This window comes from Pelmatolapia mariae, linkage group LG10_11 (assembly GCF_036321145.2).
Source record: "Pelmatolapia mariae isolate MD_Pm_ZW linkage group LG10_11, Pm_UMD_F_2, whole genome shotgun sequence".
Taxonomy (NCBI): domain Eukaryota; kingdom Metazoa; phylum Chordata; class Actinopteri; order Cichliformes; family Cichlidae; genus Pelmatolapia; species Pelmatolapia mariae.
The window spans coordinates 9,747,495-9,762,500 of record NC_086236.1 but is presented as its reverse complement, the minus strand read 5'-3'; the positions used below and the strand labels follow the sequence as shown (position 1 = coordinate 9,762,500).

At 40.8% G+C, this 15,006-nt stretch overlaps 1 protein-coding gene across 2 annotated transcripts in view; it reads left to right on the top strand.

Annotated features, from left to right (window-relative positions):
- The window catches only part of ppm1e (protein phosphatase, Mg2+/Mn2+ dependent, 1E), a 64,713-nt gene extending 54,477 nt beyond the window's left edge, over positions 1-10,236 (top strand). For both annotated transcript variants that reach the window (XM_063485330.1, XM_063485329.1), the window contains exons 7-8: positions 450-543; positions 1,512-10,236. In XM_063485330.1, the coding sequence (XP_063341400.1) occupies positions 450-543; positions 1,512-2,440 (1,023 nt within the window). In that variant the 3' untranslated portion in view covers positions 2,441-10,236. The remainder of the gene's footprint in view (positions 1-449; positions 544-1,511) is intronic.
- Positions 10,237-15,006: the final 4,770 nt, after the last annotated feature.

Here is a 15,006-nt window from a genome sequence, read left to right as displayed (position 1 = left end):
TAGTGATATTTTAGGGTGATTTCTGCCAAAATTTTATATTTCACAACCAAATGTGAGAGCAGTATTATACCACCTGCCTGCTGAGTACCTGAAAGGTGCACGTCGTAGTCAAACAACTGAACTCCCTTAAAAATCTGTATATAGGAAAACTTGTGCTTCATGAGCTTTCCACTTCCTGTTTATTATTATAATTCGTCGCAAAATTTCCACTTCATTATTGCTCACCATGTGTTTCTTTGTTTAATTCTGCAACAACAATAGTAACACAGGACACCATCCTCCTTCCTTGCTATGTCCCAGCCTGTTTCCAGCATCATTAATCTAGAAACAGCACTAGCATTTCAGATTTTAAGGGCACAGCAGAGGCGGGCAAAGCATTGTGCTTTAGTACTGAGCTTTCTGCTGCAGAATGGCAGCACAAGATGATTACAATCATTTTGTGTCTGCAGGATGAGAAGCAGAGGATCGAGGCTCTCGGAGGTTGTGTGATCTGGTTCGGCACGTGGAGGGTCAATGGCAGCTTGTCTGTATCCAGAGCGATAGGTAAACTTTTCATGCACGTTCTTTTTATTGCACATTTCTCATACATTTTTGTAGCTTCATAGATGACCCTTAAACATGTCACATTGAGTTAATCATAAAGTTCCTCTTTTGAAAAGAGAACTATGTGTGATTGTGGGCAGACTGTGGGCAGGTTGTGGGTGGTACCCTTCTTGAAAACTGCTCATCCAAAAAGAACGACAGAAGTCATTTGCTACAGAAAAGACAAAAAAATGAATATAAAATGACATTAAAACACATCCGTAAAAGCATATCCAAGTTTAGCAGCTTACACGTTTACCTGGCAAGGAAAAGACTCCCCGGTTCAGTCCGAGGAATACAGACAAATCCCTTTGAGGTTTTGAGTCAGGAAGTAAAAAAATCTACCAATCAAATATGCAGAGCTACCTTTTGTGGTGACCCTTTGTGAATAAGGGAGCGGCCAAAAGTAGCTTCCTTACAGAAAAATTGATCCAGCTATCTTTTTGAGAACCAGACTTAGTTTCAGAGCTGCAGAGTGAGGGAAAGGAAAAGTTACCCCTAACCCTAATGTATCGATTCACTCTTATTTTTTTCACATCCCTTCAAGAACTAACATGAGAGTTAAAGATTTCATTTAGGGTTAAAGTTACAATTTAACCCTAAAACAGAGTTAGATTTAAGGTAGGGTGTTAAATGTAACAGTAAGGCAGCAATCACTCTAATAGAGAACAACTTTAACCCCCCCCACACACACACACACACACACACACCCACCCCACCCCCCAACATTTAAAGCAGCACATGTACATATGCTAATCCCACTATTAGAAAGCAGTTATTATAAATATAATTCCTTATAACATCTTTAATGTTATTATTTTAGATAATTTCCTACTAGATTCCTTTTCCTGATTCATGAGATGTTCCTGGATGTTTTTACCTTAGTCTGAGCAGATCCTCACAGATTAAACCATTACCTGTGTTGACAGGTGACTCGGAGCACAAACCCTACATCTGTGGCGACGCAGACCATGGCATCTTCCCATTGGATGGTTCAGAAGACTACCTGATTCTGGCCTGCGATGGCTTCTGGGACACGGTGAATCCAGATGAGGCGGTGCGCGTGGTCAGTGATCATCTCCAGGAGAACGCTGGGGACACCACCATGGTAGCTCATAAGCTGGTGGCCTCAGCCCGGGATGCAGGCTCTAGCGATAATATCACTGTCATAGTGGTCTTCTTGCGGGACCCTCGCTCGCCACCACCCACCAGCACCGAGGAGGAGGAGGAGGGTGTGGTGGAGGGAGAGGTGGCGGACGAGGAGGAGGTAGCAGAGGTGGAGGAGGAGGAGCAAGAAGAGGAGGAGCAGGAGGAGGAAGATGAAGCGGTCAGGGTAGAGCGTGACGGCGGAGAGGGAGGAAGCAATGCGGACAATGGGGGGAAGAGCCGTGGAGGCTGGCCCCTGCAGCAGTGCTCAGCGCCCGCTGACCTTGGCTACGAAGACCGAACTGACTCGTTCACGGACAGAACTAGCCTCAGCCTGCTGGGGCCGGCGCTGGAGGGCCGCATCTCGCTGACCCGCGGCTCTTTCGGCCTTAGCCCCGACCTCTTCGCCACCTCTCACATCTTCCGAGAACGCGCACTGAGGCGCAGGTCCTGTGTCCCTTTTCAGGAGTCCAGCATCTCTAGCTTCACGGACCCACTGTGGCCCCACACAGCCATGCTGTTAGGCCAGGCAGTGAGGCGAAGCCGCAAGCTCGGTTATGGTAGTCGCCGGTGGGGGCGGAGGTTGCCAAGCAGATCCAGGGAGCTGCTAGGCCTGTTACCATCTGGCCCCCTGCTGCCCCACATGCAGCGCTACTCCAACCGGAAATCCGGAGTGGCAGTGCCTCAACTGCCCCATGATGCCACCATCTGAAGAGGTGACCCAGACCAAACCATCTCCTTCAACCCTCCTTCCTGCCCCCAGTCCACCCATCCACCTTTGCCTTCAACAACACGTCAACATGTCTTTCTTTGATAGTTGGTAGTTGTAGCTCCTGCAGTTGTTATGTGATTATTGAATCTCTGTCAGAGGAGTGGTGCTCTCTGTCCTAAGCTGAAATGTTTCCAGTTGTAAGTTGGCCCATTAACACAAGCCCCGCTCCTCAATGCTGTAGGTAAAGCTCATAACTGCATTCTCCATTGGGACCACTGACCAGTCAAAATGAAGCCAGAGCTGGAAGTGCAGGTTAATAAGATGTGTTCAGACTGAAGGACACAGCTTACCGTAGGCACCTTACATAAAGTTTAGGTCTGAGTACTTCATTAACGAGGATATAAGTGAAGATTTAAAGGCAAATAACAGAAAGAAGTGGACACCAGAAACATTTAGAAGCAGTTTTGTTGATGAGAAACATATTCAGTCTGAACACATTTAAGATTAATTTATGTGCTTGGTCGCTCTACAGACTATTTTGAAGAGACAATTTTAAAAAGAAAGAAGGTGCAACACAGAAAAGATTAAATCTGGTACTTGAAGAAGGAAAAAATGAGGACGAAATAAAGAAAAAATCGCACGGCTTGGTCAAAAGTATGTGGACAAAAGTATCATGCACTGCAGGGATCTGATCCCTTTTAGCCATCTTTACTGTCCTTTCTTGTTACTCTCTTGTTACAATATATAAAATGTATAAGCCACCACCAAACTACTTTTGCTGGTTTGCTCATTCACACAAAGTGGACAGACAGGGGGGAAGAGTCAAATCTATCTCTGTAGCTCTAACTGAACTTCATGCTTTTAAGTGTAATCATCCACACACGTTTTTTTTTTTTTAATTCTGCATCTCACTGTGCAGTCATACCCAGGTATAAATGCACGGCGAGGTGTCACATATCATCTTTTCTTCTGAGAAAGCTACTGAGAATGTCGAGCGACCCAGCATTAAATTAAGCTCTAATAGCGCAGCCTGCCTCTCTGTCTCCTCAACAATCCCTCGGTGGCAGATGAATAACATTCGTAAGCGGACGCCGGAACAATAGTTGCTCCTGGTTTCTCGGACTGGAAGCACACGCTGTTCTGCCCCCTCCAATTCAGTCAATGACCCAGCCATTATCCAGCCACATTTGTCTACAGATAAAAGCACTTAGCACCGGATTATAAAAGATTAGCAGTCACTTACCTGAATAAATTCTTCATGTAGTCCATGTAGTCCAGATGGTGATATGCTCCTGAAATAATGGGTTTTTTAGAGCGGGTTTTTAAAAAAACTATTTCATCATAGTTTTGGTTGTTTTTGTTTTTTACAGAAAACCCAGTGAACAAAAGCATTTTTCCCACAGGTATTCCATACCTTCCATATTACTGAGTTACTGAGCTCCATATCCTTTATACACCCGTCACTCATTGTTTCATATCACCATTAAAGACAAGTCTGGCTTGTGCGTTCAGCCCGGTCATGTCACGAGGCTCTAACAGCAAAAGAGATTAACATTTTTATTTTGCCAGGAAGAAAGTATGATACCACTCTCACATCTGTCTGATAAATATGAAGCTATTACCAGCAGCTGATTGGCTCAGCTTACTGATGCTTACTTATGGATAACACCAATATCTATCACCGCTATGCCTATCAAGATAGGAGGACCATGCAGTATTTTCCAGCTGTATTATTTATTAATTCAGAGAAACAGGAAATTTTCTAGAAGTTTTTAATAACGTGGGGTCTGATACAAGTTTTTCTAGACTGTAACATTAATATTTTGTTACCTTTCGGCAGACTATTCTGTTACTACCCAACAAACATATTACATAATTCCACGTTGTTACATTTTGTCATAAGAACTTGGTAAGTTTGTATGCTTCTCTTGTAGCAAAATAACCAGACTATTTTGCAACGTTGTAGTAACATTATAGAAAAATGTGGAGGTGATGTCATACATGTGAGGCACATTATAATGTTTTATAATGCTGCTTTGACTGGGCTTTCTCTTTTATGTTAGTATTATGTCATTTTTAAATGTTGAGCAAATGTAAGAGACCAGGAGGAGGTGTTGCCGCTACCCTGCCCCAAACAGATTTTGCTTCCAGTCTTCAAGCTAAGCTAAGCTAATTGACATCTGGTTTGCAGTGGCTTCTTGTTTAACTAAGTGTACAGATGTGGGAGTGGTTTCAACTTCTCATGAAGAAAGCGACCCAGCCAGTGTCCCCAAAACTTAGGAGCCTAAGAGACAGCTATCAAAATGTAAATAAAGAATCACTGCATAACAGTATATCATCGACATTACATAGTGCAGCTACTACTGTGCATTCACATCCTCCTTAGATGGTCCCAGTTGGGAAAATTGTTCTTCCGACTTCCGCTGTTCATGTAGCCTATAGCATTTAATGTGAAAACAACATGAGTGCTACAAAGAAGACATGTTGTATTTTCTTACTAAGTGCTTTGAAAAGTACACACACATATTCATAGCTATAATGAATTAATATTGATTTACCTGACTTGTTATCCAAAGTTATGGCAAATTTAAACAAAAAACGGTAACAAACAGTTAAAAATTTAAAAAAAAAAAAATCCAAAATTAATTTTCATCACAAATGTGTATGAAAATATGAATTTGCACCACTAATCAAAGATTTCTCAGTATAAGCCAAACACTTTGTTTCATTTGTCTCGTAGCAACATTTTTGCAGACATTCAGAGTTGTTGTAACTTCAGGGCATGTTTTGCAGTTGGTAGCTAATTTTTCCAATTCCTTTCAACACCACATGAATAGACAAATAGCTGCCACTGTCAGAGAAATCCACTGTGGCTGACTCCCATGGCTTCACAGAGCCTTTATAATTGGATCTGATCTAGATTCTGCAATGGAGAGGCCCTCTGTGCTGTCCAACAGGCTCACTTCAGGTATCTTATCAGGCCATAGAAATCTTCAGTTTTTATACCACTTTGCCTGAAAAGATATTTCTCCCATTTATGTTTGTTTTTTCATGTCTTACCCCAAATATCCACTCAGTAGAGATCCTATAAACAATAATTCATAATCATAAATACCAAACAACCATGTAGCCATCAAACAATAATCCTCTGACTGACTTTATGTGATAATACTACAAAGACAGTTTTTTCATATTAGACTCATTAATCCCTTTCTAATGACACTAATAACACTTAAACCCAATCTAATCTCACTTTGCATTAAATATATTACCTTTTGTATCTCACCATAATCTATGGCTATATTCGAATGATACTGAAAATTTACTCTGAAAAATATTTACCTTTATACAGAAGTGTGCACTAATCTGATTGATTCCTGGCCAACAAACTTTAGTTCAAACAACAGCTGTGGTTAGTATTTTTATGGGGTCATTCAATTTTGAAACAAAAACCTTGTAAAAGGTTCTCAAGTATACCCTCATACCTAGCTAAAAACAAGAAGGTTACCATCCTCTCCAGCTACTGCGAATGCTAACTTTTTCACAAAAGAAAATTATTTTTGTACTGAGGGCAAAGTTAATTAGCTCCAACAAAAACCCTGTAAAGCGTTAAAAGTAAAAGGTATTTTGATGCAACCCTCTTTAAAGCTTGGGGAAAAAAACACCTGGAAACAGTATAAATCCTATCTGACATTCAGCTGTTAATATTTGACTTTTAATGTTAGCCCACATGAGAGAAGGCTCGGATCAGGACTAACCAGTGTTTGGTGATTTTAATGTTTTTAGTGGCCGTGTTTTAAGACCTGTGGTTAAGGTCTTAAAACATGCATGTCTTTCCACTCAGCAAAGGCTTTGAGGCGTTTAGTAGGTATTTATTTTGAATCATTATCTAAATTATCTTAAGACATTAAAAATCACCTATAAAACCTGATTTAAAAAAAACTTTAAAAAGTTTGTTGATTTTTGCCACAAAAATGGGATTTTTGTTCTCCATTAGCCACCATTGTTTCTGTTTCTCCCACATACTCTGGATTAATTTAGTGCCATCTCTCTCTTAGTCTGCTTTAATACTAGTAAACTAGTTATCCAGCTGAGCAGATATATAAAAAAGGTGGTGCACCTATATATTTTTTACATATTCGCCATGCTTTATTTGTTATTAAAGTCCAACTTCAAATCCAGATTATCAAGGGTAACCAAACGAAACAGCAATAGCCAGCGAGATTGCAGCTATTTAATGAGGTTACAATACGAGCTAGTGCACAGACAATATAAAAGATGGATGTAGCCACCATGACGTTACGAAGCCTTAAGCGGAACTTTTTCAGTGTTTTGAAACTCGATGCGACAACTGATCAATCAGAACTTGTTAGCCAGTGAGTATACCCTGGATAATTCTCCTTTCTGACAATTACCAAAGTGGACCTGACGGTTTATTTGATATGACCTGAAACTCTGAGCTATATTTTTCCATAGGCTTCTCTAGGGCCAGAAGTCCTTTTGCAGCCAGAGAAGTCACCTCCTGGTGGCCATTAAAAAGAATGTATGTTGAAGGCACTTCTATGCTGGCTTCAGTTTTCAGACCTGGAAGCTACACCCATTTTTTCATTGTCTATGCTAGCATACAGAAGCCCATTTTGAAGATGTCAGCCACCTGTACCCCCTCCTCCAACCCTCCAGCCTGTGAGTCCCTGCACTGGTCCAAGAGGCCTGCTCACCATGGGATTACTTACCTTTGTTTCTTGTGTTTTGAGGTTTGGAAAGGCTAAAAATCTGGCTGCTACGCTTTTGTGTGGACATATTAATTCTTCCTGTAACACTGTACCTCCACTCTTTCCAAATGTTAGTGATAACCTGGATCTGTAAACACTGGCTGACAAAACACCCAGCATCACTAACCCTGTTGCTGTTGTCTCCTGTAACCATCCTGTGGACTGAATAGTGACGAGCATGAGCAGAATGTACCTCATGTCCCAGAATGTCCTGACAGACTTGGTGAAGAGGGTCAACATGAGGTGTTTTTCTTTGTTTTGTTTTTTTGTGAGGGTAAGAATAGTTTTTTGAGGAATGTACCATCCAGACACTCAACAAACTACAGCCACTGGATCGCTTTTTGTGGGACTGTATCTGCAGTGTTTGTCTCCAGAAGCGTGAAGACAATAGGCAACCAAGGAAATCAAGTCATTATAAAAAAAATCACTTAGGAATGGATGTGTGTATATTATGAGTAATGTGAGTTAACTGGGTGCTGGAGGAGTGTACATATAATAATTCTGTCTTGTAAATCAATGGTTTTAGTCCATCAGCTGGTGAGATATCTACTTGAAAAAGTCAGACGGTCTGAATCTCAGTGAGGTGGCGGTGAGGAGATGAGTGTTGTCCGATTGTGGCCTCGCTGCTGTTTCATCCTCATCCCGCTCTCTATTTCCCAGATAAGAATAGTAATCTGGGGAAAACATACATTAAATTATTGGCTTCATCTTCTGCAATAGCTTTGATTTTTTTTATTATTAGTATCAGCCTTAAAAAATGCCAGTCATATCAGTAGGTTTGCGTTACAAACACAACCATTTTAGCTCAAAGATTAGAGCTTTCACAAAGCCTCGAACTCCGGGGAAGCAGAGCCGCCATCGGGTGACAGGGTCTTGTTATAATGATAGACATATGACAATGTTGGAAATACATTACAGGGTTACCTTGGCAACTGGAGCTTGGACTATCCACCAGCTGTTAGCTAAAAAGGCATGGGTGTGCGTCCACAAGCGACTCGCCTATAATTCCCGGCCAAAATCCTGCAAATGCATTGACAGGTTCCCAGATTATTGCTGAACATCTCTGATCCAAGTTATGTCACTAACACCAAAAGGCAGCGTCCATTTCTATGATATTTTGTTTACTGCAGGGGAGCACAGTGGAGCAGTGGTGCAGCACAATGAGACAGTCCTAGGTTCAAGCCCATGAGCCGGCTGGAGTTTTCTCTGTGCCCCAGCTTCCCGTCACAAAGACATGTACGTTAGGTTAATCAACTACCTGTCAGGGTGTAGCCTGCTTCTCACCACGATGATTGGGATTGGCTCCAGTCCCACTGTGTAACACTGAATTGGATAAGTGGAAGATGGACAGATGGATGGTGGTGATAGAGGGGAAATCATGGGTCCACCAAAGTTGTTAGGGTTCATCCTCTGGAAAACATGAATTTCTGAACAAACTGGGGAAAAATAGCAGTAATACTATCAGTGATCAGTTGTTAGTCAAAATACAAATGCATGGACGTGATGCAATGGTCTGTAACCATAACTGTACAAAACCATACAAAAAGGAACAATCGCACCATTATTCACTACTTAATGATTTTTGCATTAAAGCAATAGTCCAGATATTCTGAATTAATAACTCCTAGGAGAGACTCAAAAATTTCATTTTATTTACATTCATTTCTCTAATGCTTAGTTTAATACAGTTTTACTTTGGTTTAGGGTTGAAATATTGGACTATAGTGGCATATCTGTCTCTTGAGTGACCCGCTCACAGCCTGAATACATTTCAGATGCATTATTTTAGATCCTGAAGCCATATCTGTTCAAGCGGAGAAACACTAAATATCCAGCAAACACACAGTCTGCACCATCTACTCCAACATAAAACTGGATTACATTAAGTTTGATGGTTTTTCATTAGAACGAGATCTCCTTTGATGTTAAAGAAGTTTTGATATTTGGTGGCAGTTCTGCTCTGCTATAGGAAACTGCTGTGTGCACACTGACACTCTGAAGCTCGTTTTACTCGTGCCCACTCCAGCTTTGCAGTGCAGTTGTAGTTTTCAGTGTCCTGTTGTTCAGTTTGTCAAACCGTGACAGCTCTCAGTGACCAGGAATCCCCGTTGGCTGCATTCATGTTAATACAGTGTTACCCATCATACTGAAAAACCACAGAAGTTGTCACTGTATAAGCAAAGAAAGCATTTGCCATCATTCCCTGTGGTAAATCCTCCACCTTAGATCAAGAAACCCTACACTCCCCGACCCGCTCACACTCTGCTTGCTCTTAATAAGTTCCTCCGAGTCGGACGTGTCCCCGCCCTCATGATGAAAGCAAGCAGAGGTTCGGCTCTGCTCTCCCATGATCACCGTCCAACTATAGGGCCCTCTGTGAATCTGCACTGTGTCTATGTACACAAAAGCTTTTTCTTTTACTCTGTAAGCAATAATGACATTGCATTAAAAGGCTCTCTGTGGGTTTGTCTTCTGCTGAAGGATGCAACAAAATACAGTTATGTTAAGCCATACTTGAAAGGGCATAATGGGCAAGTCCCTGAAGTCAGTTTCCCATTCATTTTATCTGCAGATGAGTCCTAATATGTCTCAGATCAGCTTTAGCATTAGATAGAAGAATGAATGTGAAGCTTTCTTCTGTAAAAACAAAAAAAGGAGCTGGGATAAAAGAGGCAGGATGTTTAAACTTGTATAAGCCATCCGTGTGCGTTAGAAAAGGAGTCAGGACTTCTGAGACCTATGCACTGCTCAAATGTAGACCAGTGGATATGTGGTGAGTTGGGAGTAGGGCTGAGAGTGAGAGCCTCTCTCCTTCTTGTCCTCCAGGCTTGAAGACAAACCCCATGATTGGTTCTTCTTCAACATGCAGGTTAGGTAAAGAAAAAATGATAATAATGAAAAAAAAATGTAAAACACACACTGAGTACCTGTATTATCTGTGTTCCTGTAGTATATAAATATGTGTATTGTAACTGGTGACTAATTATGTATATAAAGATTAGACCAAGTCTCTGGCTGATGCTTTTTCTTTAACTGTGACTGTCTGACATTGCATAAAAGACTGTCAGCTGATGTGTTCTCATTTAATTTATTAAATCTAATAGCTGTGAAGCATTTGCATCAATAGGACCATCTGCAGGCATGTTTTGGGAATAAATGTGAACATTTGGCAAGTAAAATTATCAACTACCTACAAAATATTGCCATTTAAATAATTATAATATAATTCTTTCTTTGCCTTCATTTTTCACATTTTGTCTGGTTTGGCCCACCAGAAAAAACACCAGGTTGGTTTTAAAAATAAACCTATAGAAGATACTTTCGTTGGTAATTAGACACATAACAGGTTTATAGATTCACTAACTGATCAAATTTTATTATTATGTAATACTTAAAACATTATACCCAGCCCAAACGGGCTTACAAGACACCTATAATAATTAACCAGAACTAGAGTATCATAATAACTTATAAGTTGCCCTATAAACAACCTTGAATCAAAACATTTCTGGGTTTAAAGATTTTAACAAACATTAAATAAATGAGAATGTCACAAAATAAAGTTTAATTCATTGGATTTACTATACTCATTCACATAATTCACGCAGCTTGTCGTCCTCCTTGATGGTCCCGTCTTCTAAAATATATTTAGCTGCTGCAAACAGGAGTCAAAGATCTTCGACAGGTTTGCGAAATTTGAATATATACTCACTGTACACTTTTTAGGTACAACTAATTTAACTGATTGTTAATGCAAATGTATAATCAGAGAATCAGAGGTCACAGGAGAATGGCCGACTGCCTCGAGCTGCGGAAGAGCATCTCTGAGCACACCACACAACTGAACCTTGATGCAGAAGCGTTGGGCAGCAGAAGATCACACTGGGTCCCACTTATGGGAACAAGAAAGTAATGTTACAATTTGACTCAACATTGGACAATGGAAGAGTGAAAAAATGGTTCCTCAATTTCTGATGCAACATTTGGATGGGAAGGTTTGGCATAAGCACTATGACTGTATGGATCTATCCTGGCTGCTTCCAGCAGGAAAACACACCATGCCACAAAGTTCAGATAATCTCAAGCTGGTTTCTGGAACATGTCAGTGAGTTCACTGTACTCAAATCACCTCCACACAGTCACCAGCTGACAACTATAAACCCCGTTAGTTAGTTTTGTATCTTTTATTAGTTTAATTCTAATTTCATTTTTTATTTCAGTTTCCTGATTGAGTTTGACATAATTGTTTCTGTATTACTTTTACTTGTTTCTCTATTATAATGTGTTTGGTGACGCCTGACTCACATTCATGTAAACATCCAATTTGCAATAAACTTATTAATCAAAATGACCACAAAAAACCATTAAAGACTAAAAAACATTCAATCTCTATTGGATTTACTATACTTTAGTTTTGTGCATAATACACACTGCTTGGTCATCAAGTAACACGAGTCAGTAAAATGTCAGGGAAATCAAAGTGCCAACAGGTGCACGAATGGTAGCATTGAGGTGTAGGTCCCACTGCAGGACGCTGGGTCCTCATGTCATCCTCATGGAGTCCATCTCTGGCAGTGTGGTCAGAAACATGCACATGAGCAGACCTCTGGAGGTCATTTTCAAGAACTCTGGCAGTGCTCTTCCTGTTCCTCCTGCTGCTAGGTTGTTGCCCTTTTATGGCCCCTGTCTAACCCATCTCCTGGCGTAGCCTCCACACTCTTGAGAGTGATATGAGAGAAAAAGCAAACCTGGATGGATCTGCCATCGCAACCCAAATGGGCTGCAGGTATCATGCCATTGGTACCAGCAGTGACAAGGAGACCAGGGAGGGATAAGAAGAGAGAATTGGTCTGTGGCACCGCCTTGGGTTTGCTCAGCTGAGACAGGTTCACAGCGGTTTCTGATTCCTGATTGGACAGATTAATATCCCTGAAGTTTAACTGGCTCTGTGTTACACTGTGATGACCAAGTGGTCCCTTAATTATTTGAGCAGTGTACCTTCAGTCAGTTTGTTTATTTCAAAAGTCTAGTTAGTTTTTATTGTATTGTATCGTGGTTGAGAGCCAGACGATCACCACACTTCTGTTTCACTACATTTCAAAAGGGAAAAACTGAGACTTTTCAGTCCCCTACATTACAAGTGACTTAAGCAGTGGTGACGAGTACTAAGGTCCTCTACTGAAGCAACACCACCATGTATAAACCAGGCCAACAAAACACCACAAAGCTATTGAAAGCTCTTCATTTGAAACCCTGAAAAGGTGACTCATCAGCTACATTTAATTAAATATCAACAGTAAAAGAATTAATATACATTGTAATTATTAATACTGATATCCAAGTGATAATAACCAAACAAATGAGAGGGCTCAGTGCTAAGAAAACACTGAATTTTGACTTTCTTTCTTTCTTTTCTGTTTAAAACAGGGAGTTTTAGCTTCAGGGGAATTTCTTAAGGTAAAACAAGTCAGGACTGTAAAAGATGGCAAAGAGTCATAACTAGCCAGTATTGATTTAATCTTCACAAAAACTGCTGCCTTTTCAACCTCTGTTGTCTTAACTCTAACCCCTAATACCTGACCCTTTTTAGTTTGGGGAAATTCTACTAAGTCCTGGAAATCAGGACAAAATGACTGAATTTTCTGGATTTATTTTTAAGGATTTTGTTTTGTTTTGTTGTTGTTGTTTTTAACAGTGTAAATAACCTGAAGGTGAAGTGGAGCTTCTCTAGATTTTCAGTGAGTTTTAGGCTAGGTCTAATCCTTATCTTTAAAGCTGAGTGCTCCGGTTAGGGTTAGATCTTATAGGGTCAGTCAGTGTTGAAATATTAAAAATAAGCTGTGTGAGAAATGTGAGAATTGAGCATTTGCCTTTCTTATGCAGTGAGGAAGAAGCAGAAAGTTTCTTATATTGCATTAACTTGAGAAGCAAAAGGCTTTGAGTTAATAAATATGTAGTTGCCCTCCACGACTGCTTTCGCTACTTGTCACAGGTCTGAGGCAAAAAGGTTTGGATTGGTTTAATTAACCTTTTCAGGCTGAAGCAGGTCACATTCACAAAAAGCAAAGGTTGATTTATTTTTCCTTTCCACTCCGATTAATCGTCTCACATCTTTCGGCCTCCTGAGCTACAGATGACGAGGATTTTCTAGCTCCGGTTACTGACTGAGCAGTAAAGCCAGACCCGAGGGCTCAATCATCCCTTTTGACTCCCGTGGGTGACCCCACAGATGGTCCCTCTTTTGTTTTCTTATGGCCTAAAATTAAAAAGCAGCCATCTGTGTAAAGGCAAAGAAGGTGAAGTCACTAATGTGGTCTGGTCAAACATGGCCCAAGGGATATAAAATCCATCCACAGAAGGTCTGACATTTTTTTTGTTCATTTGCAGCAGAGAATAAGAGGAAACCTGCACAAAGAGTTTTCACGTATGGCGAAGTGAAACCACGGTGTGCAGAGATGTGATGCCGTAACAGGGCTTTCATGTGGAACGGTGCTGTCTGCTGTTACATAAACAGCTTTACAAAAGTGAGCAGTCCTCCACATTCTTTCTATAAAAAGACTCATCACTTCACCCCTATCATAATCTGGCTTTATTCTCTCCATTCCAGCAGTTCAGGCTCCGAGGAAAATGAGAATCAGAGGTAAAAGGGAGAACGCGTCAATGTTTCTGTTCCTTATTCCAATATGGAAACAGGAAAAGAGCCGGGTTCGAGTATGGGAACCAGTGCAGCGAATACTGTGTAAATAATGTGTTTTACACGTGACATTTAAAGATGCTCTGCAGTATTAACCCGTACCAGAGTGTAATAAATATGATTACTGATTCATTTCAATACACTGAGCATCAAATATCAGGGGCTCAGGCCCTTCAATTCAGTGAAAGATACTCCAAATCGACACCGCTTCCCTCCTGAGATCCAGACCTCTACATTTTGTGTCTCTCTGATGCACATTTTTGTCTTTGTTTAGCTGATTTGCATCAGTTTGAGGTCTCTTTGAATCTTTCTTGTATTTTCAGTCATTCTCAGTCCTGCTTTGAATCCGTCTGATCTTCTTTCCACTGCTCACTTCAGGGTTGACCACAACGAATAAGGAGCAGGCCCCTTCTCTCAAACCCACCATGTGCATACTGTTCTAAACAACATCCATAAACCCTCTTGGTTTTTTGGGGGGTTTTTTGGGTTTTTTTGGGGGGGAGGGAGGGGGGCTTTTACTTGTTTTTGCTTATTATTCAATGGTAGTGATTAGCATATTTGGCTTATGCAGCAAAAATTTCTGGTTCAAGAGCGCATCCTCCGTGCTGTATTAGTGTTAGAAGAGGCAGGCAGTAATCCTGGTACCCCAGGACCAATTACAGTGACGGGAGAATTAAACATAATTAAATAAAAGGATGAAATACAAGCTGCACATACAAGGGCTCTGGTTTTGACTGAATTCAAACCCAGGACCTCCGTAGTCTTGAGTTGACAGTGTATTACGCCTGTTTCAAGCCTAATTTTTGCACATCTCATTTTTGGTATCCGTAATCTTGCACTAATTCTTCCTCTTGTCATCATTTTGTGAGTCGCTTCAGTGCCACTGGATTTTTTTGTTTTTCCAAGTCTTTTAGTCCTGTTAGAATGTAAACCCATGATGAAAAGGTCACATGTATCAGAATTTTTAAATCACAAAAGGCTTTAGTCTGTAGGCACTGGGCGGAGCTATGGTGGCGATGTCATTTCAGCATGTAGATGTCTCAGCCCTGGAGGTTTATCAACCATGCCAAACTCACAAAGACGTGAGTTCTGATAACTTC